At 46.2% G+C, this 24652-nt stretch overlaps 1 protein-coding gene across 3 annotated transcripts; it reads left to right on the forward strand.

Annotated features, from left to right (window-relative positions):
* The first annotated feature begins 2331 nt into the window (after positions 1-2331).
* stk11ip (serine/threonine kinase 11 interacting protein) lies at positions 2332-21645 on the forward strand. Of its 3 annotated transcripts, XR_009928021.1 has the most exons (27): positions 2347-2500; positions 3014-3084; positions 3304-3506; positions 3727-3801; positions 4208-4303; positions 4479-4586; positions 4689-4760; positions 4952-5081; positions 5435-5538; positions 5719-5808; positions 5914-5955; positions 6254-6424; positions 6507-6588; positions 6704-7168; positions 7348-7559; positions 7715-7825; positions 8281-8515; positions 9880-10058; positions 10166-10481; positions 11109-11218; positions 11743-11840; positions 13270-13451; positions 17641-17725; positions 18808-18890; positions 19772-19998; positions 20151-20965; positions 21071-21645. XR_009928021.1 is itself a non-coding variant. In XM_062446503.1 (26 exons), exons 2-26 carry the CDS (start codon positions 3015-3017, stop codon positions 20286-20288), a joined length of 3684 nt encoding a protein of 1227 aa, XP_062302487.1. In that variant the 5' UTR covers positions 2332-2437; position 3014; the 3' UTR covers positions 20289-21645. The 3 variants fall into 3 exon arrangements, 2 of the variants coding, with proteins under 2 accessions (XP_062302487.1, XP_062302486.1); XM_062446503.1 differs by having other exon boundaries at positions 2332-2437; positions 20151-21645; XM_062446502.1 differs by having other exon boundaries at positions 20151-21645.
* Positions 21646-24652: the final 3007 nt, after the last annotated feature.

A 24652-nucleotide genomic window follows, 5' to 3' on the forward strand; every position in this document is an offset into this window, starting at 1 on the left:
TCCTGTGTGTGTCTCCTATTGATCCATGAGGCGCTGAGGGAGTGTGAAGGTGCCCCGCTTACCCACCAAACAGAGCTGTCTCCTAACCTGTCCAGTCATGGGGCTAATCGTTTGTTGATTCAAGGGTCCACAAATAACTTAACCAGGTGTAACCCCACTCTGCAGCTTGAACCAACACACGCGCACATACTGTACATAGATATACATATATAATAATACACATAAATTAGGTTTGTTTTGTTTTTATGGGTACCACCTTGTTTGATGGTATTCAAACCTGTTTGAATAGGCACCCCAGTTTGCCCAGGCAACGGGCGGGGATTTCTGTCAAACGTATGTTGTTTCATGAAAAGCTGCATCTGAGGGGGGAGGAGAAAAGGCTAGAGGAGGAGGAGGAAGAGAAGGAGGGGGGAAAGGAGAGAAAGCCTGGCGTTTTTCTACTGTAAGTCCAGCCTGAGGCGAGAGTTTGCCCAGTGTCTGGGGATGGCCACGGCGTAACTGGACTCACTGGCCACAGTAGCTGTGCGTGTGTGTGTGTGTGTGTGTGTGTGTGTGTGTGTGTGCACTGCAATTCCCATCAAGGTCAGCTTGCTAAAAGCACCTCCTGGGTTGGAAAGTAAATATATACAGCCGACCTGATAAACTACAGCCATGCATTGATAGCGAGCAGAGTGGTAGGAATGTAATTCCTGAATTAGTGAATGCATTTACAGAACCATATGGTCTGCTGCATTTAGTGAGAGTGTTATGAAGGTCAAGTTAGACCCTTTTTACCGTTGAAGCCCATGGTCCCGCAGAGAAATAGATAGGGGGGCAATTTTGAGAAGAACTGAGAGTTCTAATCAGTTTGACCATGTGACCTCTATAACTATAGAATTACAACCCACAAAACACTGTCACGTAGTATATGCACTGTAAGTTTGAATTCACAGTTATCTGTCCATCTTGCATTAGGCTCCACGTCTCCATCTGCCTCCCCTATCCATTTTTCTCATTTCATCTCCACCTTTTTTTACTTCCCTCCATTTTTCTCCTGCTCTTACTTCACTCCCTCTCCATCTCTCTTCTCTATCTCCCCTTTCCTTCTCCTCCAACAGGACAGCTTTGCCCCAGTGATGGCCTTGGGGGCTGCAGTAAAAGGCTCATGCACTCCTCATGGATGTCAGCTGCAGATTTTGACAATGAAGGAGTTGTATGGTTTAGCGATGGTCCTTGATTAGAGCTAATTGACTTTTCTCAGACTGGGCCACTGAGAAAGCACTGTTGGGGGTGGTGGGGTTGAAATTCAGAGACCATTTCACTCACATGCACACACAAACACACACACAAACACAATGCATGCACACACACACACACACACACTTCTCATGCGATTCCATCTAAACAACCTGTGTATTGTGTATTTGTGTTCCTCTCCCAGCATTCAAAGGCAACCCCAAACCAAGCACATGTAACCACTGCAGCCTCAACCTTCAGAGTGGATTAGAGGGGGTGAATCATGTTTCCATTGTGATTTGATGTTGTAACAATGTCATATAATGAATGAGGACCACCTCGTCTATAAGGTCAGATGCTTGTTTTTCTATGTTTTTCCATAACAGAGTGCCATAACACTTGAGTAGAGCATCTTAGAAGTTTGGAAACGAACCCTCACTCCTTTTAGTCCATGCTCGGTATGTGTGTGTGCCTTTGTGTGTGAGTGTGTTTGCAAGCGTGCTATTGTGCAGTGTGTGTTTTGTGCATTTTCTGTTGCATCTCTCTGAATGGAAATGTTTACCAAATTGCTGTGTATAAATCTTAACATGGAAACAGCTCCACATCACAAGCTCTTAATGGAAAAAAATACTGTGTTTTTGTTACCATGCAACAAGAGATGAATGTGTTTAAGTCAAGCTAATTAGGAAACTTGGGTAGAAAAGGTGGAACAAGTAAGAGAAGTAATATATCTGTTTTCAAAGCACAGCTTTGAAAAAAAGGTTGCGTTTACTCCACACATATGGCCTTCAACGTATAGGTTACATTGACGCTCATCTAACCGACATGTAATGTTCTTCACCAGGCCTACTTTCTGCACTACAGGTCACCGTCACAGAGACAGACACATATAGCGCTCTTGTGTCCTCGATACGTAACACTTGCACCATTTGATGGAGTTTGGCGCCCCCTATTGTTAAAGCAAAACCCTAAAAGAGACAATCAATTAGAAAATGTCTCTTAAACACTGTGATTGAAAGTACTCTCGTGATTTTTATTTAACGTTTCGTCCGATGTTCAAGCCTTTGAAAAAAAACATACAAGTATGGATCTCGTTTGATGAATTGCTTGATTTGGCATGTTAGGGCCACCGTAGATGTCTCAAGAAATCTTCATGTGACCAGAAACCAGAGACGTCAACATCGACTGAGTACATCAGAAGTTAACATTCGTCATGATAACGGTAGTGTTGCCTGCGGTCAACAGCAAACCTTGATGGTGTCCGCGTTCACATAAACTGGCAAAGGTAGAGCTATGTGGTCTTGTTTCTTAATCGTAGATTAGTAATTAGCTTCTCCATTAGCTGTGTTCAGATACTGAATTTGTAACACCTTCGCTGGCTAAAAAGTCAGCTACGTCTATACAAACTGTTCTACTGTGGCGTATTACTAGTAGTATTTTAATAAAGCAGTTACTACCGTTAACAGAAACGGGAGGCTAGCTTTTAAGGATGTCACTCAGGAAGTGTAAACGTCAAGGCAAAACGAGTGCAGTGCTCACAAGCACTGCACAAGAATGCTCACAAGTGTCTGCGTAGCTATTGCAACAGTCAGCTAGCTTGTGTTGATTGATGTTGTCATGTATTCGATGTGTCACTGTCTTGCTTAGGGTTAGGGCGTGACCCCCCTAATTAAGACTTTGACCCCCCCAAAAGAGGTAAAAACATCAGGTTTGGGGGGCGCGATACACGCCCTTGAGAGGAAGTTGACCCCCCGATTGTCATTGTATAATTCGCACTCTGGTCTTGCTTCATGTTCAGGATGGTGGGGTCTCGACCCAGGAGCCGGGCTACTCTGGTTCACAGTTTGGCCACACTCCTACGGAATGATGGTACATACACAAACACACACACACACACGTTGCACTCTGGTGATGTTTCTTTGAGATATGACGCTTATGCACATCTTAACCTCACATCTACTCCTTTCCATTCCTTTTCTATGGCCTTTTCCTCCGTTTCCCTGTCCATTCCTCCTCATCTCCATCCTTCTCTATCCTCTCCTCATATCCTCTAATATGGTTCTTACGGATTACTGACATCCCCCCCAGGTGACTCAGTCCTGGCAGGCAGCAGCACCTTGACCCTCCAGACCAGCAGTCTGCAGCATCTGACCTGTCTGTTTGAGCAATACCTGCTCTCTAGGACCCAGCAGCATGGTTTCCTGGCCCTTCCCTCCCACCCTGCAGACACAGACTCCCTCCTGCAACTGCAGTTCCTGTTCGACGTGCTGCAGAAAACCGTGTCCCTGAAAGTGGGTTCTATTGTTGCTTCACGCTAGTTAAGCTACTTTGCTTAACTAGCGTGCATTTAGCGTGCAGAGATGGCGTGCATCACGCCATCTCTTTTGGCCCTAAAAATGTTTTCTCAATAAAGGCTAGTTCAATAGGATGTAGTTTAATGCATTTTACCACTAGGTGCTGCCATTACACCTTGTCTGTAATGTTCCTGCCTTTATTCTTTGCATCTCACAGCTCATCAGCACCCCTGGGACAAGGCTGCAGTCTGTGGTGAAAATCTTCCCCTTCAAGTCTCTCAAGCACTTAGAGGTACAGCTCATGTGAATCATCAAATGAGATAGACTGTGCTGTCATGGTCTTCCTTCCTTTTAAAGGGCCAGGGGTGGTACTAGGGGTGGGGGGGGGGGGCACAGGGGGCCAGTTCTCCCTTTGACATAAGCTTGGACCCCCTTGTGGCCCCCATACATGTAGTGTCTGAATAATTATAAACATGGCATTTTGCCTGTTCATGCCTGCAATGCAGAGAAGAAAACAATATGAGAACAATACATTTTAATGTAACTGGCCCCTCTAACAGTACAACTGGCCCCAGCTTGCCCCCCCCCCCCCCCCCCCCCCCCCCCCCCAGTTGACAGGACAGGACAGAGAGCTGTCTGTTTAATGGTCAGTTTACAGTTGAGTCCGGTCTTGTTTACCTGCCTTTCTCTGTCTGTAGTTGAAGCGTGTTCCCCCCCACTGTCTGGAGGGGCTGAGGGGAGTCTACTCTCAGCTGGAGGTGTTCACCTGCTCGAAGAGCCTCAGCTCTCTGGAGGTACGACACACTCACACACACACATATGCTCACGCACACATAAGCACATACACACACGCACATACACACACACTTGCACACTCACACACATGCTTAAGGAAAGAGACACATAGACACATTTAAACAAGTGAGAGGAAGCTGTGTGTGTTGACTGTTCCTCCGTGTTGTGCTACAGGAACTGCTGTCTCTATGTGGCGGTGACCTCAGCTCTGCACTGCCATGGCTGGAGCTGCACACACTTAACTTCAGCTACAACTCCATCGTCTGTCTGGACGAGTCCCTTGTGAGACGCTCACACACACCACCACACACCACACACAGAACCACCACACGCATGCAATCACACACTCAGAGCATCCTTCCTTGACCTCCTCTATCCCTCCAGAGTCTGTTGAATGTTCTCAAGTACCTGGACCTGAGCCACAACAAGATCCAGGAGTGTGCGGAGTTCCTCAAGGTAGGCTGGCGTTCATGCTGTTGTTTGTGTCCAGAACCTACCTTGGTAGGAGATTATGTATTCAACCGTTGAAGTTGCGGCGAAAACAGGAATGAACATGATTTCACTGTCTTGAATGTTGAAAAATGGATTTCAAATCTTGATTTCTTTTTTCCTCTTCCACTCCCTTCCTCATTCCCTTTCCCACACAGCCCCTCAGTGAGTTGGAGCATCTGAACCTGGGCTATAACTGCCTCCAGAGGACACCTGTGTTGGGCTTCACCTCCAGGGCCAAACTCCTCACTCTCATCCTCAGGAATAACGAGCTGGAAACCATCAATGGTACGCGACAAGAATGCAGAGTAGGGTAGAGCAAAGTAGGGTTGAGTAAATGGAGTAGAGCAGTCTCTGTTTTAAGAGTCGTACTATGGTGAGTATATATCTGATCTCATTCAGGGACTGACTTTGTTTGCTGACAGCACGGGGTATTATACAAACATGATATAAACAGGAAGTAGAGAATCTGTTATTGCCCAGAAACACAAACTGTCAGAACCCTGTACTGTCAGCCAGGGTAGTGTGTCCTATCTGTGTATCTGTCTGTCTGCTTGCTCTCTCACGATTGCCCTGCCTGTATGTCTTTCTTCCTGTGTGTGTGTGTGTGTGTGTGTGTGTGTGTGTGTGTGTGTGTGTAGGTGTGGAGCAGCTGTGTTCTCTACAGCACCTGGATCTGGCCTACAACCTTTTGATGGAGCACTCTCAGCTGGCTCCTCTGTCTCTGCTGCACTGCCTCAACACGGTGACACACACTTCGCTCTGTGATGGCAATTTATGCGGTTTTTAATCTCATGACTAATGTAAACTTTTTTTTCTGTTGCTGTTCTCCTCTCCTCTCTCTCCCTCCCTGTCTCCCTCCTTGTATCTCTCTCTCTCTCTCTGTCTCTCTGTCTCTCTCTCTGTCTCTCTCTCTCTCCTGTAGCTGACTCTGGAGGGGAACCCCCTGTACTTCCAGAGAGGACACAGGGCCAGCACCATCCGCCATCTATCCCCCAAAGCTGCCTACCTCAGGGTGTGTCTGGGGGGGAGGCGTGGTGTTGACAGAGAAAATATAGTATGTATGTCTTCTAAATGTTAACCCTCTTTCTTTCTCTCTTTCCCTCTCTATCTCCGGCAGCTCAAACTGGATGGCACCCCACTCTCCTCTTCTGAGCTATCAGTAAGTGCTGTGCTGCTTGCGTCTAGCTCTGACAGCTTATCTGGAGTTCTGTTGGATAAAGATAGATTACCAAAGTACAGCAAACGTCTTGGGCACAACAAAAAAGGAACGCAAAAAATGCTTTAGGAAACAAACAACTGAACAAATATGAAAGACAACATTTTTTTTTAGACATAATTAATGTAAAACTCTAATGGATGCCTAGGACTTTTGCACAGTACTGTATGTTTCTGTGACATAACTTAAAGGTGACAGACTGGTATCAAATATGTACCCCCCACCACCACCACCTTCCCAGGTTCTTCCCAAACCGGGACAGATGATAATGACCCAGGCCCAGGGTTTACCCCCGGTCGTCGTGGCAGCAGAACGTGGAAACCAGGAAATGTCGAGCGGAGGCGGGGAGTTGAGTGACAGCCTGTCGGTTGGTGAGGTTGCAGTGACCAGACTTCGCAAGAAGAAAGCCAAAGTAAGCGTGTGTGTAACAAACGTGTGTGTAACAACCATGTGCGTGTGTGAAACCTGAGTAACACTAACCCGTCTTGTTTCAGAGCAAAGTTAGAGTGAGGAGAGCTAGTATATCCGAACCGAGTGACACGGACTACGAACCTAGAAGACTGTCGTCTGCACAAGGTGAGTCTGCCTGTCTCCTTTGTATATGTATGTGTTCAGGTGTGCGTGTATCAGCTGTTATTGTATGTGTCCAGGTGTGTGTGTGTTCTTCTAACCCTCTCCTTCCCTCCCTCAGACATGCAGCTCCCTCACCAGAAGGAGATTGAGCGCATGGATAGTTTCAGGGAGCAGCTGGGGGAGGAATGGCTGCGCTACCAGCACCACCTGGAGGGGGTGCCACCCACCACCACCAGCTCTGCCACCCCGGACCAGCCCGGCAAACCTGCTCCCCTGGTCCAGCAACTGACCGACGGTCTCCACGCCACCCCCTCCCCCCCCACCCCCGCGCCCTTCAGACAGCCCTCACCCCTCACGGAGCTCCCACAGGTCCTGCCCCCGCCCCTGCTCTCGTCCGAAGCCAGAGAGGAGGCCTCGGGGGCGGACGCGGAGCTGGAGACGGAGTCGACCCTCCAGTGGTCCGGTCACAGCCTCGGACACACCGAGTCCCCCCTGGACAGCAGCCTGGTGGAGGGTCAGGGGTCGTCGACGATGGAGGGAGGAAGTGGGGACGCGTGTGAGGAGGAAGAGGAGGAGCTAGGAGGTAGGATTCTCTGAGGTCATTTGTTGTGTGGTAGTAGTGTCCCACTGGATAAAAAAAAAAAAGTGTCTTTGAAATGATTCACTATTTCTCTGGTCTCGCCTTTAATCCCCCATCTAATTCCCTTTCTTCTTTACTATCATTCACCATTTCTCCTCTCCCTCTCTCTTTGCTTCCTTCAGTGGACCTCTGCCCCCCCCTGCTGGTGGGAGTGCTGTCCGAGGGGGAGGAGAGGGGGGAAAGGGGGGGGAGGGAGGCGTCTCATCCCGTGTTCCTGCGGGTCAAGCAGGGCCTGCTCCTGGAGGTGGACACGCACCGAGGTCGGGAGAGAGCCCGTCTGGAGCTGGACTGTCTGGGAAAGGTCACAACCTCGGAAGCCCGCTGGACGGAAGGGGTGAGAACAGAGGGGAAGGGGACGAGGGGGAGATCCAAAAAAAAAAAAAAAGCAAAATAAATGAAACTAAAAATATACAAACACATATTTGACCTCAGCCCTCTTACTCTCTCTCCCTTTCACTCTTTCTCCCCTCCCTCCTCTCGTTCTCCCAGGAGGTGGAGAAGGTTCTCCCCTCCCTGGAGCTCTTCTTCTGCTACATCAGCAGAGAGAGGAGGAGGAGACGCTACGTCATGCTGGACGACCACCCTCAGCAGGCTCTGGAGGTAACACACACACACACACCTGTCTCTCTGTTTCCTAGAAAAGAGCAGCATCTGGTTGATCTTGGATCCATGTTGTCATCATGTGGATTTAGCCAAGCAAATTATGCCTGCCTTCCTTTTTTTTTTTTTTTTTTGTAAAAAAAATAAAATAAACAGCAAGCTTTTCCAATTCTATTCCTGTGAAGATACCCTGGGGTTACACTCTAATCCTATTCCTGGGGAGATACCCTCCTGTAGGTTTGCACTCTAACCCAGAGAGATACCCTGTACCTGTAGGGTTACAGTCCAACCCCAGCTGTAGCTAACCTGATTCAACACATTCCCCAGTTAGTTATTTGGATCAGGTGTGTCAAGTTAGGGCAGGTTCCAGGAATACCTCTCCAGGAGCAGGGTTGGGCAGCCAGAAGCACTTAGCTTTGAAATCATGAACGGTGATGCGTCATTCATGTTGCTAGGCGCTCAGCGACGTCCTATCACGGGTTTCGGAAGAGAACGAGAGGCGTGTCTCCGAGGGTCTCCCCGGCCGTGTCCGCCTGCAGTGTCTCCGCTGTGGGTCAGAGTTCAGCCTGGGCAGGGAGGAGGAGAAGGGAGGGAGAGGAGGGAGAGGACAGGGGAGAGGAGCCCTGCATGAAGGAGGGGATCACCTGGAGGAGGAAGAGAAGGAGGAAGAACAGAGGCTTGAGGGAACTGGTAAGAGACCAGCATAACCACTTGCATACCGTATAGAAACACACATACACACACACACATATACTTTAACACACAGACTGACTATCATTGCAGCCTAAAAAACGCTGTGCTGTCTCATTCCAGGCCCTAATGACCAAGAGGCCCGGAAGTCAAATCTCACTCCAGATTTCATGACCTTGTCTACACCTCAACTCATGCCCTTTAACCCCTGTTTTCACAACAGACTCATAATAAGCTCTCACAGTTGACCATTTAGCAGGCACTTTTACCTTACAAAAAAGACCTTTAGAAAGTACGATCAGACATGCTTGGTTAAAAACAGTATTTCGGTGGTTAGTGCCATGGAATGGTCTGTATTTTACTAGACACTATGGCTATAATATCTCAACTACAGTGCAAAAATCTCAACTCATCTCAACTGCAATATAACATAGCACAGCGTGACAAAAAGAGTATCACATCTTGTGCTCAGACATAAGTTGCAGCATCATAAACAATTCCATTGGTGCTCTTTCGCAAGCGTTACATGAAATCTGCAAAATGAATCGAATTAAAACAAAAACCACCATATTGTTTGGTGTCTCCTATGATTGGAGTTGTCTAGACCAGATATGCGTGTTGAGTCATCCCCATGTCTTGATGAGAGATCCCAGAGATGGCTCTCCGGTGGCCCTGCCAGAACAGCTTACCAGGCCTGGGGACGTCCCACGCAACAGGGAGAATTCTGGAAACCTCATAAAGAAGGATCCTAGAACTCCCTACAATTAGCACAAGATCTGTTCCTGCAGGATCTAGTCTACAGGGTCTATTTAGCCTATAATGAAAGAAGATAGAAAGAAGATTTGCTCCACCCCCCCCTTCCATCCGATCGTCCCTCCCTCTCTCCCTCCCTGTCATCAGCCCAGAGCTGGTGTTTGGGCCTGTCCTAACCTGTTGAGGGATCGTGAGGTCTTTGTTGAACAGATGTCGAGGCTTCTCCTTTGTTGTTCTGTGTCTGGAGTGGAGCCCTGGGGTTATCGCTCAGTGTTTGCTAGCTAACCACCCCTTTGTGCTTAAAGACAAGAAACAAGCTGCTTTAACATCATCATGAAATGAAAGCTTCCATGTAGACCGCAGTACACACCTTCCATAACCGTGACTGGGTCATCTCGACATAATGAATTAGGTCAATCATTTACAAATATATTCATAAACTCAAACTTTATTTGTATATTTCCTGACTGGGAATATATATATATATATTTTTAAAGTGTCAAAAGATGTAACAATTGGCTAATGACTGGAGGCAACTTTGTGGAAGTTGGCAGAATCTGTAACTCATCTAAAACTTCCTTGTAACATGCTTCCTGTTTCCTGTTCCACAGCAGCTTCACCAGGAAGTGGAACCGTCTGTCCGGAGTGTACCAGTGATCATGTGGTTCAGCTGACTGGAAAATCAGCTCCTTCCACCAGCACGCCTGTCCAATCAGAGCAGGACACCGCCGTGCGACACTTCACCTTTGACCACGTTGATACGCCGCAACATGGTTACCGTGGCAGCAAGGTTAATTAGAGATTTTTCCGTTAATGTAAGCTGACGTTCTTAATGCAGTAATCTTCAATTTGAGGAGTTTAAAATTATTTCTCCTTCACTCCACCCTCTCTCCTCAGGATCTCAGCTCAGATGACATCTCCTCTGCCAGGGCTAGTCCTCTCCTGGACCCGCCCTCCACCTCCATAGAGGACCCCAGCGCCTCCTATGTCACGGCCGAGGAAAGCAGCTTCTTCAGCGGGGAGGGAGTCGGGGACACCTGGGTGGACCGGAGCCTCTCTAAGCCTGTCTTCTATGCCAGCTTCTACAGCACAGGCGACCAGAGTAGAGAGGAACTGGCAGGGAGCTACCAGTACTCTGCTACCCCTCCAGCTGGAGCCCTGACCCCGACCAAGGACCACAACCACACCAGCAAGGCACACACAACCAGTCCCGGTTAGTCCATAAATCATTTTTTGCGTAATTTTTTTTGGCTCACTGGCTTGCTGGACCATATTGCAACAACACTTCCAAGACAGATTGCAGTCCTGATTGGAAGTGATGGGAGAGAAGGGGGAATGCATTAGTCAATAAAGGGAGGACAACAGAAGAGAGGGAGAGAGGCAAAAAAAGAGCAAGAACAGACGCAAAAGACGAACACTGAATACAGAGAACAAAAAAAGATGAAAGGACAAAAGAAATGGGCAGAGTGAGAAAAGATACCAGGGGTGGTAACAGACCCTCATGCAGTATCTTCTGTCCTCTTTTGTCACAGCACTAAGACCATGTAACCTGACCTTCTAAGTCACACACTCGGTGGCAGAGCCTCAGATACGAGTTGCCAGCATGTCTACATGTGATGTCTTGTGCTAAGCTAACTGCCATCCTTGTGAAGTGTGCGTGATGCTAAGCTAACTGGTGTCTCTGTGAAGGGTGTGTGATGCTAAGCTAACTGGTGTCTCTGTGAAGGGTGTGTGATGCTAAGCTAACTGGTGTCTCTGTGAAGGGTGTGTGATGCTAAGCTAACCAGTGTTCAAGTGAAGGGTGTGTTATACTAAGCTAACTGGCGTCTGCATGTTGCAGGCCATTTAGATCTGCTGTCTGAGGACTACGAGGCAGTGGACCATCGGCTGAAGCTCTTCCTAGACGTGGAGGTGTTTGAGGAAGAGGAGGAACTCCACTCCTTCCTCAAGGTTAGTGGACGTGCTAATAATGGATTTAGTGAGGTAGCTGCTAGCTATCCACTGCTTGGGTTTAGTGATCATCTCCAAAAAGTAGCAGGAGAAAATAAACAACGGAGGCAAGTTTGTACTGAACTGTAGGGGGAGGGGAGGAACTGCAGTAGTAAAGTAAACACAAGCGGCCTGAGCAGGAGAGGAGCTCCAGGCTCATATTCATCTGTATTTATCCAGTTATTTTAACTGTCATTGCTGTTTGACAGAAAGAGAGAATGATTGGTCTTTTGACAAATCCTTGTCCTTACATGCCCCAAAGAACTACTTTCGACTATGTTCATCTCCAGAAACACTACAGGTCACGGTTTATGTTTTGAATATAAAAAGAAAGAATTATAATTAAAAAAGTACTAATAATGTATTTCCTTTACCGATCTTAAAACGTATACAATCTTTGATGAAGATTTCACAGTCACTAATAGACTCAGACTTGTAGTCGTGGAGTTCTCTCTGATAAGTTTAACTCCTTGGTTGTTTTGAAGATGACCACGGTGAAGTTTGGTGATCCTGAAGAGTTCCCCTCTCTCCTGGTGGTGTCCAACCATCGCATCTACTTCCTGGAGATGACATCACTGATGCAGTGAGTGAGCTGTCAGATGTGTGATTGGTTACTGTTGTCATAACCAACGTCTTTGATAGGCTGTTTGTCAGACTGGTGTCAAGTACTAATATTAACTACTTACTAACCGGGAGTGAGGTCATGCCGGGAAATATCAAACTGAGGCTTTGCCGTATCCAACGATCAAGGTTAGTAAGTTGTTTATTATATGGCATTTTTAGCTCTTTTCATTTAGTAAATGAAAATAAATGGTAGGCTAATTGTAGCTAGCTCTCAAGTCTTCTCACGGTGTGTTTCAGGTGTTGCCTAGCAACCAATTATTTTTTATAATTTTGCTAGAAAGCAGACAACACGGTTCTGCTAAAATGGCCTTAATTCCAACACAAATAACAACTCTTTTAGAAAGTTAACAATTTCTTCGTCGCTGTTGATGTCTTCAGTATCTGGATAGTAAAACCAGAGAATGTCTAATGGGCTTAAACAGGCTCTGGTAAAACTCAGCTGACTCGTCGATATCGCTCATTTTGAAGATGACGTCAGAGCAAGGCAATAAGAATACGTATCAGACCGCAGACCGGCGATGAGGTCAATACGCGGCTGGCATGACTACCCATGAGCCAATCAGAACGCTCGTACTGTCGTTGCCATATAATAATATTATATTATTACGTCTTCTTTCATTTCTGACTGGAATATACCGTATTTTTTGGAAACAAATGTTTAAATTTTTCTTGTGGTGGTGTGGTTTATATTTCGAAGCGACCCCCCACCCCCCCCCTGGAAGGTCAAGTAAAATTTATTTATATAGCGCCAGATCACAAAATAAGTAATTTAAGGTTACCTTTCCTATAAAACAGGTATATAGCTTGCTCTTTTATTAAACAAACTAAATGGCCTTATGTTATTAATGTTATTTACACAACGGCATGTCATTTCTGTCGTCGTCGTCCCGCCCGCTGTAAACTTAGGGGAAACACTGATTACGCACTTACTTACTTTCGTTTTCGAAGTGTGCTACACAACGGCATGCTGTACTGCCTATATTTGTGCATTGCTTGGTATCATTGTTCCCATATCAAGTGCGGCATATATTCCATTGCGGTTTATAGCTACTCAGATTTACAAACACAAAGCTCCCATTCTGGTGGGGTGCGGTTTATAGAAAATGCGTCTTATTTTCTGAAAAATACGGTAGTTCTTGTGAAATGAATGGCCCGGGTCTTTGAAGCTGCGGGTATTGGATGGATAGATGAAGACACATCCATCTTCCATGATTCTCTTCAGACAGTCTGAAACTGAGATGGGAGTGTGCGCTTTTGTGTGTGTGTGTGTGTGTGTGTGTGTGTGTGTGTGTGTGCGTGCAAGTGTGTTCTAGGATGACCGAGCTCATGGGAATGTCCACCATAATTCTGAAAATTCTGATTCTTTATCCCCCCCCCCTCTCCAAAAGAGGGCAGCCGCCAACTGATTGGCTGCAGAAGAGGGAGAGCCATCCAATCACAGAGCTGAGTTACCTGGAGGTGGGGCTTGGCTCCCAGAGCATCCACATGGAGTTTGAGGAAGGGGGTGTGGCCTACACGCTGCTTATCCGTGACAGTTCGCGGTGCAAACGCTTCTTCGGTCTTCTCACAGGCAAGACCCTCTCACACACACACACACACTCAATCTCTCTCACACACACACATGTGCAGAATAGTACTTCCATCACCTAGTTGGCACGCATACAAAACATATGATCCAGCACATGGAAAAGAAATAGCCTTCATGTATGTTTAATGGGGAATACAGAGACTCGTTGTCTCTCCCACACGCACGCACACACACGCACGCACACACTCTTCCCATCTGCTGTAGCTTTATGTGATGAATGCAGGACCTTTCCTCGAGGGAGTGGAGATCAGAGAGGATCTAACTCCAGCTCAGACTTAAGACAGAATGTCCTCCACGCACACACACACACACGCAGCCATTCAGACGTAAAACGTATCCCACTCTCTGTATCACACGCCCATGGCGCACATCTACACACATGCAGACTCACAACTACTCACGCCACACACACACACACTCACATCTACACTAACAAAGACACTCACACAAACACACGCAGACTCACAACTACTCAAACACACAAACATCTACTCACACACACACATACTCTCCCATCATACACGCACACATCTACACACACAGAAACACAGTCTTCACAGTATAAACCACAGGCTGACAGTAAGGTTGCTTTCGTCAACGAAAATTATGACTAAATATCGTCGTCAATGAACCTTTATCACGTCGAGACGAGACGAAACGTAAATGCTGGTCATGTGACGATGACTATAATTAAATGTAGAATGCAATATTGTTGACGAATAAAAACGAGACAAAATGTGGTTTACAAAATAAAAACGAGACAAAATGTTATAACGTTATTTCGTCTCGTTTAGTCGCGTTATTATTATTAGCCAACTCATGAGGCTGTGGTTAATGTGTCTCATTTTAACGTTAGCTTTAGACGTTAGCTTTAAACGTTAGCCACTGGAGCTGAAAACGACTGAGAGTCTGAGACAAATGTATGTGACAGCATGTGTGTTTGTTTGTGAGAGAATGTAAAGTGGGTTAACATGTGTGACTAGTGTGTGTACTGTGTGTGTGTGTGTATTTGTTTGTATAAGAGAGTGTAAAGTGGGTTCTTAGTTCCTACCTGACTGACTGCATGTGTACTAAGCATCCCTTGTTGGCCAAATACGGTAGTTAGTTTTGTCATTCACATAGCAACCACACTGAACTGAATTTGGCATCAACAACATGACTAGACTAAATGTCATCAGTTTTCGTCGACTAAAACTAGACGAAAATAGTCATGGATAAGTCTGACTAAAATAAGACAAATCCTCAGACTTTTAGTCGACTGAAACTTGACTAGACTAAAAAGAGTATGAATGTGACTAAAACTAATAAAAACTCAAATGACAGCTTGACACAAAGACTAGACTAAAACTAAAATTAAAACAGGCTGCCAAAAACAACACTACTAGCTGACAGTCACCAAACTCAGCATAACAAGACCAGAATCTGAGGAAACCTGATAAAATCAGCCTTTCTCTCTGTCTCTCTGTCTCTCTGTTTCACTCTTTCTCTCTCTGCTAGTATCTCTTTATCTCTCTCTGTCTACTTCTCTACTATTTATTTTGTGTTCCTCAAGTGGTGCAAACAGCTTCGGGAATGTTTGATGCCTTAGTAGTGTCATAATGATTTAGGGTGTGATATCACCTTACTTTGACAACATCCGTGTTGTCCACTGTGTCTGAGCTTAGCGCTGACCTTTGAACCTTCTTATCTTACCTCTCATTGGCCTATTGACACTGTTGGTGATCATAGTCTCTCCTGCTGGTTAACGGTCTTTTCAGAGTTTATCTTCTCCACAGTGGCACTTTCAAAAGTGTGAGAGAGATGGAGAAGAGAACAAATGTTTATATTAGTCTGAGATAAAACCGCATACACGGACATCACAAAACAACTGCCATAACACACATGAAGACAAGTGTTTGAATCCCGACTGGTTGCCCTCTAGCTTGTCTCTCTCTGCTGTCGTTGAAGCAGTAAAAGGCAGACAGAGAGAGGAGGGAGGGTGGGTATCCCCGCTGTGCGTGTCTATTGGGTTAAGCCGAGGCCTGCTTGTGTAAATGTAAGTCACTCGTCTTCCTCTCTGCCTTCACGAGAACAGCTCCGGAACGTCCTAAACCAAGACCACAGGACCCAGGTCTGCTGTGGGTCAGAGCCGACACCCATTCGCAGCCCTCAGTCAATAGAACCAACAGCTAGTCGGTTTGCAGAAAACCAATGGGTCCTAAAATATCATTTGTTGTCTGTTTTTTTTGGGGCCTCGTACAAGATGGAGGAATAGGGTTTCTGAAGTTTGATGGCCTAAGGGTGGTGTGTGGGTTTTAAAACACGGCTACTCTGGTTGGCATAAATACTTTGCAACGTAATATCATGGATCCTTCTCAGGGCTGCATGTCCGGTTATGTGGCTCTGCGCACACACACCATTATCCCCATCCTCCCTCTGAAGGAAACCAGAACTAGGCATTATGAACTCTGAATAGTCTCTCTTAACAGCTGTTGTAACTTTTAGTCTCTAAAGAAGAACCAAAAGATAATTTTACCGTAACAAAATTGTTTTTCAACACCGCTGGAAACTCAACTTTGTGGTTTTGGAGGGAGGGATGTTGCTGTCACTAGGCCAGATCTTGTTACGGATAGTCTTGTGGCGGTGTGATAGTATCCAATCAGGCCACTATCACAAAGGATGTGTTTAACCCCCAAGGGTCTCAGATAGTTTGATCAAAGTTATAGGAGACATTGGGAACGTTCAGTGCGGAGAGGGGCTGAGCTTTTCAGAGGTGGAGAAGACAATCGGACAGGTTTGATTGCTGTATCAGGCCGAGGCAGGCTATTTTCAGAACATCTCCATTCGAGTATGTTTTAATTAGGTGAAACACATGCACTCCTCTATGCAGCTCTCGCTTTTTCATTCTTTCTTTCTCTCTCACGCTCTCTGCTCCCACCAGGCCTGTACTGCTTTGTTTTGATCAGTCTAAGGTGTTAGGTTTCCCCCCTAGCAGACACGGAAGGAGTCCAAGTATGCCCTGTGTAAATAAGCAGGGGTATCGAAGAGGCTGGGGGAGGCTGGGGGAGGCTGGGGGAGGTCCCCAGCAGGAGGAGGTATATCCTGTGCTATTCTGTCCTATCAACTACTATTCTGTCTTATCATGTGCTATCCTGTCCTGTCCTAACTTGTGCCTTCCTGTCCTATCCTGTGCTATCCTGTCCTGTTGAGTATTATCCTGTCCTATCCTTGCTGTCAGCCTGAAAAGGATCTGGTGTTGTCCAGATAGCTTAGCCTCCGCCCCCTACACCCCTCATTAGACACATTCCTCAGTGTTTTTCATCTGGTTTGGGATTGGCTTATCTGAGAGAGGTTGTGTTGGTGTTGGTGTCCCACTGGCTGATGGGAATCAGAATACAGGGCCCCACACACACACACGCGCGCACACCACTCGAAAGAGCTGTAAACAACAGGCTCAGCCCTCGTGAGGCAGAGCCGAGCTAGTCAGCGTAAGTTGTTCCTGTTGTGAGCAATTCGAGGTGAGGTGAGCGTGTTATGTTTTGGTGTTGTGTTGCTTCCTCCGTCCATTCACTCTGTCTCTCCGACGCATATCAGGTTCAACCTATTCAGCTACTGAAGACACTGTTCACTGCTCATGTCCCTGTTACGCATGCACACCTACTCGCACGTAGACACAATCGCTCTTGTGCTTGTTTTTCCTCTCTCTCTTTCCTCGCCTCTCTCTCTCTCTCTCTCTCTCTCTCTCTCTCTCTCTCTCTCTCTCTCTCTCTCTCTCTCTCTCTCTCTCTCTCCTCTCTCTCTCTCTCCTCTCTCTCTCTCTCTCTCTCTTCTCTCTCTCTCTCTCTCTCTCTCTCTCTCTCTCTCTCTCTCTCTCTCTCTCTCTCTCTCTCTCTCTGCGATTGGTGTCGAACTGCAAACACACAAACGCACTCACCTTCAACCTGCTGGAAGAGCCCCCAACCCTTACAGGACTGCAGGACAGCTCAGTGAATTCCTAGATCATCCTGTTTACATTTACATTTAGTCATTTAGCAGACGCTCTTATCCAGAGCGACTTACAGTAAGTACAGGGACATTCCCCCCGAGGCAAGTAGGGTGACGTGCCTTGCCCAAGGACACAACGTCAGCCATTGGTCAGCCATCTGACCCCCCCCCCCCCCCCCCCCTGATCCTGTTGTTCTCCTCTCTCCAGGTGTGGTCCGGGAGCTGGCCTCCAAATCCAACAGCAAGCTCAAGTCCATCTCCACCACCAGACTCACCGCCCAGCATCACCTCTGGTACAACACACACACACAGACAGTCCTATCCATCTGGACTGATTAGTTTGTCTTCCTGGGACTGGGACCCGTAACGAGCTGCTAAACCACACGCTAGTTGGTTTCATGTGTGAGAGGCTGTGATGTTAGCACAGCGCTAAATGCTAGCGCTCTGGATAAGAGCGTCTGCTAAAATTACTAAATGTAATGAACGATGCATGACAGCTCTGCAGGAGATGTGTTCCTGTTTGCTGTAATAGACACCTGATGAACACAGCTCTGCGGTAGTCATGTCTGTCTGTGTGTGTGTGTGTGTGTGTGTGTGGTATCGAAGCCAGATGCCCACATGCGGTGTTGAGGGTACGTTGAGGTAAACACATTATATAAACACTTTCATGGGCATACCGTGCACCTACTTCTCAACTTGAGAAGTAAAAACAAAACAACAGTTTGTCTTTTTCTCGTGTAGTACGGCCATTGCCTCTGTTACCACTACACGCGTCGTTAAAACCTTGAATATATTTTCACTGTGTGCCTCCTTAACTCCTGAGCTTGGATGAAACACGTCTGCCTTGTTGATGGTCTCCTCATCCTTTCTGCTCTGCTCAACAGTCCCTGCGGGTTCTGGTTCCAGAACATTCTGAACACAGTCAACACCTGGCTCACCTCGCTGCACCACATACCACACAACCAGCGGACGCTAAACACGCTCAAAACAAACTCAACCACGGACATTTTGAAACCCTAGACACACTTGCGGAACGTTTTCTGTGTACTGCCCGAGGGGGCTATGTGGATATGAACAAACTTAAGACACACATACACACTCACACACACTCACAAACTTTCATAAAAAGAATTTAGAATCATTACTGCTGTCTGTAAGGCATTTCCACCCCCCTTTTAATTATATAATGAAAAACTAGTTGCTCCATACGACCTTCACAGGCATGTCAGTGATCTGTCTGCTTCACTTTGGAACTGCTGAAGCAGTTTGATTCCCTTAGTATCACATGTGAATGAGCCATTCAATTGTTTGTAGACGTGTGTTTATTTTGTATGCATGTGTGTGTGTGTATCTGTGTGCCATGTGTTTTCCCCAGGTCTCTGGTGTGTGAGGACATGCAGACGGATGTGGAGGAAGGCCAGCTTCAGTTCTTCTATCTCCTGGCGTATCTCCATCAAGGTGAGTGTGTGTTACAGTTTCATTGTGTGTGTGGCTGGTTTCCATCTTAGATAAGAGAACACTTTCTTAATCCCCAGGCGGGGGAAATTTGGTAATGTGCCGCAAAGCGTAGCTCCGGGTTACGTGCCGTGGAGCTGGAGGAATGTGTGAACTGTAGGTGAAACAAGCGCTGACCCGCTCTGCTGCTCGCTCCCAACTTCAGCTCTGCTCCTACCTCTCCCAAAACCACACACAAGAAAACGTAACCATCGCAAGAAACGGGGAAGGGGGGGGGGGGGGGGGGGGGGGGAATGTATGTAATTTCACGGAGCTCAGCGTTGGAGAGGGAAACTTTTGCGTACAGTATAGACGGCATCCCTCTCCTCTTCTTCTGTCCTGTCTCCTTTTTTTCTTCTCTCCACCCCCACCCGTCCTTCTCCCCTCTCGTCTCCTTCCCTCTCCTTGACTGTAGTCGTGCGGGAGTCCTCGTCCTGGCGGCTCTGTCTCTGGACGGAAGCCGACAGCCAGACCAGACCGCTCTCATTCCTGGTGCAGGGATGCTCATCATTGATATGGTTCACATCAAGAAGCAGATAGGGATGGGTGGCGGGGGGGGGGGGTTAGAGGGAGAGAGGAGAGGAAGGTAGAGGGAGAGAGGGGAGACGTAGAGATGAGGGGGTGGTAGAGGGAGGGAAAGGGGGAAAAATTTGAGATCTGTTTCTTTTAGCGTGCCTTGAAATGAGTGTTTGTGCGTTTCGGTTGACTGCCCCACAGTCTGTTATTCCTCTACATTCAATTCCTCTACATTCAAAATGCTCCTGTTATCCCCATACTCACCCGGACTCTGTCTCTCTCTCTCTCCCCTTCCTTCCTCCATCCATCCCTCCCTCACCCTTCATTAGAGGACAGTGTGAGCCCCCTAACTGTTTTGGCAACAAGAGAAACCCTGTACCTTCTCAACGAAGATCACCAGTGGAGCAAGAGCTTGCCCAATCCTTTGGCCGATGAAAATGGAGAGCCCTGCAGTGGGAGGGTCACTGTCCAGGAGACCCAGCCAATCAGCTGCGTCAGCTCGGTCCTCCTGTGGTCATGTGACCCCTGCAGAGTGGACATTCAGCTGTACGATGAGGTTAGATTGGGGCCTGGCTCATGACCAGGAACTGGACATAAATAGTTTAGAACATACTTGTTTAGAACATCGACAGAGGCTGAACATTGGCCGGAAGGCCAATCGTAAACTGCTTGCTTTTCATTGTGTGCGTGTGTGTGTGTCCTCTGCAGATCTTGAAGCAGGAGAAGACATGGCGTCTGAGCTCAGAAAGCCCAGAGCAGGTCCAGGGTTTGCTGGTCTGGGTACGAGCCCAGTGGGAAACCATGTTTGGAGTCAAACTCACCACCAGCCTGCAGGGACCTACCTGAGGTTAGTGTGTGGACTTTCACTGCCCTCCCTGCTATCTTTCTGTCCATGGACACTGTCCCTGAATTTATCTTTAGTTCCTCAATTTAAGACATGCCCTCGCTCTCACTACTCTCAAGTTGTCTGTTTTGGGCAGACGAGGACTGAAAGCACCCAAGAACAAAAGTACTTATTCCTGATCTGTTATGTTCTACTCTGAACGCCGTCCACGAAGAAAGTGCCTTCTCCTTTTGCTGCTCCTCACACATTATAATTGTCTTATTTAATGGATGATGTTCGACTAGTCTAATGTTTTATTGGTAGAATGTTCTTTTGCTCCGTTAGTATAATGTCCTACAGCACCTAGAGCTGTCTCGTGTTGGAATGTGTTTGTTATTTGAGCAGCAAGCGTGGGCTAGAGGTGTGCGTGTGTAAGTGTTTGTGTGTGTGTGTGTGTGAGAGAAGGAGAGAGCGTGTGTGAGAGAGAGAATGTGTGTGTGAAAGATCGGAGCCCATCCCTCGGCCAGTCAGACCCAACAGACTGTGACCTCATCCGCAGTGTGTGCAGCGAGTTGTGACATCACGCGCGAGGCGCTGGCCGTCCAATGAGGCGAACCGGGGGGTGTCTGACAGGGGGGGCTTCTTCTTATCTTTAATCAAGGTCTCTTCTGTGCACTGTGAGTTAAAGCAAACAAAAAGGGTAATTATACATTCTGTGTCTGGTCTTTAAAACTTCAGTTTTAAAATTCTGATAAGTGTCCCTGATAGGATACACAGTATTCGGACTCTATTTTTTTTTACTTAGGGAAACAACTGGTTGTGAGTGGATAATCAAGATAAACAGAGGGTGCAGAGAGCTGCGACCCTACCACAGCTGCCTGACATTAGACTGTTCTTTTGTGTTTTGGTGAACATCACATTTGGGTTGGAACTGCTGATTGTTAAATGTTTCTTGGGCCATGGAGGTACGGTGATGTAGTCCATTTCAATTGGACCTAAACATGCAACACAGGCGGAAAAGCCTAATTTAGAATTAAATAACTGTAACTGGATATAGCATTTTGATTGACTCAACTTGTTTTACTGAGGGAAATGTTTAATTTATCTGTCAGCTCAAACTGGTATTGTACTAGTTACAGTTCATATACTGGAGTACAGTACTGTATACATTGAGTCCTGTGTAAACATGTCCCTCTGAAATTACTCCTTCCATTGTTTAAATGTTAAATGAATTCACTTGTTGTTAATAGTGCTGTTAAAAGTCAATTTTGACAGATGTAACTTTATTTATTGACTGTTAGTACAGTAATCATATTGGCAAATAAACATTATTTTATTGTTGCTTTTTTTATGAATAAAAATATACATATCTGATGATGATACATCTGCCATTGTGCTTTCTGTGTGAGAGTCCTGTTTCATGTAATAGAGAATGGAAAGAGGAAAGCAAGTACGAATAATAGAGCTTGAGGGGGAAGGAAGATAACGAGATGGATAAATCGAGAAAGAATGATAGGGTTCTATAGGTTTTTCACAGTGCACTTAGCCCAGGGCTCTCCTTAAACTCAACTATACACAGGGCTAAAAGGTGCCAGTGTGAAACGGGGCTCAGTTATACCAGGGTGAACTCTTAGCCCAGGGCTATGGATAGCCCTGGGCTAAGAATATGCAGTGTGAAAATCCTACTAAAGTGAAATGAGAAAGGGATTCAACTAGAAAGATAAACTGTATAGTGAAAAAGAGGGACAATGTGGGAAGAGACACTAAAAATAGTTTCATTATCTCTGAGCACTACAGCTCTCTGGGGGGTTCTCATTGTTCCCAACATAACGTTAGAAAAGGAACACTTCATACTTACACATATCTATGGTTTCCCCTTAATACACCCCAGATGGGTACGCTGTCACCAAGCTCTGATGGGTCCCATGTGCTGTGTGCCCTAGTTTGACACTGCAGTGTTGTATTGTAAAACAATATATATATAATATAATAAATTAGATCTCAGTGGCTCACAAACACACCATCTAATCCACCCCAAATGATCACACTATAAACAACTGGTAAAATCTAAGAGATGCATATCCAGCACTGCAGTAATGGAGCCTCTGTATTGTGTTGCTTTAGGATTAGACAGCAGTGTTATCTCAGGATTAGGCAGAAGTGTTATCTCAGGATTAGGCAGCAGTGTTATCTCAGGATTAAACTGCAGTATTACTTCAGGATTGAAAGCAGTGTTATCTCAGGATTAAACTGCAGTATTACCTCAGGATTAGACAGCAGTGTTACCTCAGGATTAGGCAGAAGTGTTATCTCAGGATTAGGCAGCAGTGTTATCTCAGGATTAAACTGCAGTATTACTTCAGGATTGAAAGCAGTGTTATCTCAGGATTAAACTGCAGTATTACCTCAGGATTAGACAGCAGTGTTACCTCAGGATTAGACAGCAGTGTTACCTCAGGATTAGACAGCAGTGTTACCTCAGGATTAGACAGCATTGTTATCTCAGGATTAGATAGCAGTGTTACCTCAGGAAGAGACTATGCAGTGAATCCTGTTCATTTTCTGTCAACAGAATAAACCAGTGTCTCATCTATATTGTCTAGGGCCCAGTGAGGGTCTTTGAAATGCATGTGTGTCTCCTCCAATGTTCATCCAGGTGTGGATAGAATAAATGAAACATGTCATATGCTCTCCAAAAAGATTGGCACCAACACAATTGCCAACACAATTGCTTTTCTTAGAGTTTTCTTAGAGTTGTCTCTTCATTGCAGGATTAGATAAATGAACTAAACTCTAAGTAAAATAGATCTGTTTGCGCCAACTTTCAAGGTGTGACTGATGGTTTTCAAACCACATACCCTATGAGAACCCAACACCCTGTTGCAAAACCAAGAATAGGCAGTATTAATTAATATACACATTATTGTTGTTTCTTGACTCAACACATGAGTTGAGTCAACTTTTCTGTGAAACCTTGAGACACATCTTTCGACCTGTTTCATCTTGTATCACACCCCTGTGAGTCAGTCTGTTAACAGTCTTTCATCCATACCAGGGTGGTGCACTGGCAAACAGCTAAAAAGTCAGACAGCAGTTTCGTAGTTAATATGAACATTTCTTCCGGGAGGAAAAAGACCACTGTGTGAGATGGCATATGGTGAACATGCTGTGTATTGGCACAGGCCTATGCTTTCTGGAAGCTTTCAGACTGGTTTTCACATCTGCAGTGTTAAGGCTGCCAAATCAACAGGTGCATGTCACTGTTGCTGGGATTTAGCCTGTATTCCAGCTTGGGATTTAGCCTGTATTCCAGCTAATTCCTCATCATGCTTGCACTGACCTCTTAATGTTATTAATATATTCATATTATGAACCATAGTTTACAAGCTACAGCTTTATGTTTAGCCGTAGATGGGGAGTCAGATGGCTGAGCGGTGAGGGAGTTGGGCTAGTAATCTGAAGGTTGCCAGTTCGATTCCCGGTCATGCCAACTGACGTTGTGTCCTTGGGCAAGGCACATCACCCTACTTGCCTCGGGGGAATGTCCCTGTACTTACTGTAAGACGCTCTGGATAAGAGCGTCTGCTAAATGACTAAATGTAAATGTAGATAATTCGGGGCAACACCTTATTTCTCATGCTGAGAAGTAAGGGATCATTTGTCCCGCTATATACAGTTAACGGACGAGTTTATAGCTGTCTCAAGTTAAATGCCACCTACCAGCCAATCAGAAACAACAGCAGCACCCCCGCCTGCACCCTAACGTTGACAGGTATGGTAATCTCACGCCAAACTTTTGATTAAAGTTGAGAGTCCGCAATTGAAATCACATTCTTTTACAATGAAAGTTTTCATTTAACCTACTTAACATAATATGGTAAGGCACACAGACCACTGTATAGCCTTCTATACATGTCGCCATGTTCACACATCTGTGTTAATGTGCAGCCCTCTCCATGTTCCCACAACTTTGGTCACATGGCCTGATGCCAAAGTTCCACAGCTGTGTGGACCTCCAGAACTAGCAACTAAACCCTCATTGTACCATATATCCTTGCTCTTTCACAGCAATCTCAAATAAGCTGTATCAAGTTCTAAGGACGTTTTATATTTTGTTGTTTCTAGACTGGTTGAGATGGACTCTTTTGACTGTGGCTGGTGTGGATGTGATGTGTGAGGAAACCATGAAGACCAAAAGGTTTTATATTGCTTTGCAGGTTACAACAGCCTATTGAATAAATGGCGTAATGTTTTTGATGGAGACATGATAGCACCAACCAGCATGGTTGAGCCTAGCCAGGCCACAACTGATTTAAAAGAAAGTAGACGGCAAACAGTAGTCAGCACAGCCATCTCTGGTTTCAGAGACGGGGCCTCCTCTGCAGGA

This window comes from Osmerus eperlanus, chromosome 21, assembly GCF_963692335.1.
Source record: "Osmerus eperlanus chromosome 21, fOsmEpe2.1, whole genome shotgun sequence".
Lineage (NCBI taxonomy): Eukaryota > Metazoa > Chordata > Actinopteri > Osmeriformes > Osmeridae > Osmerus > Osmerus eperlanus.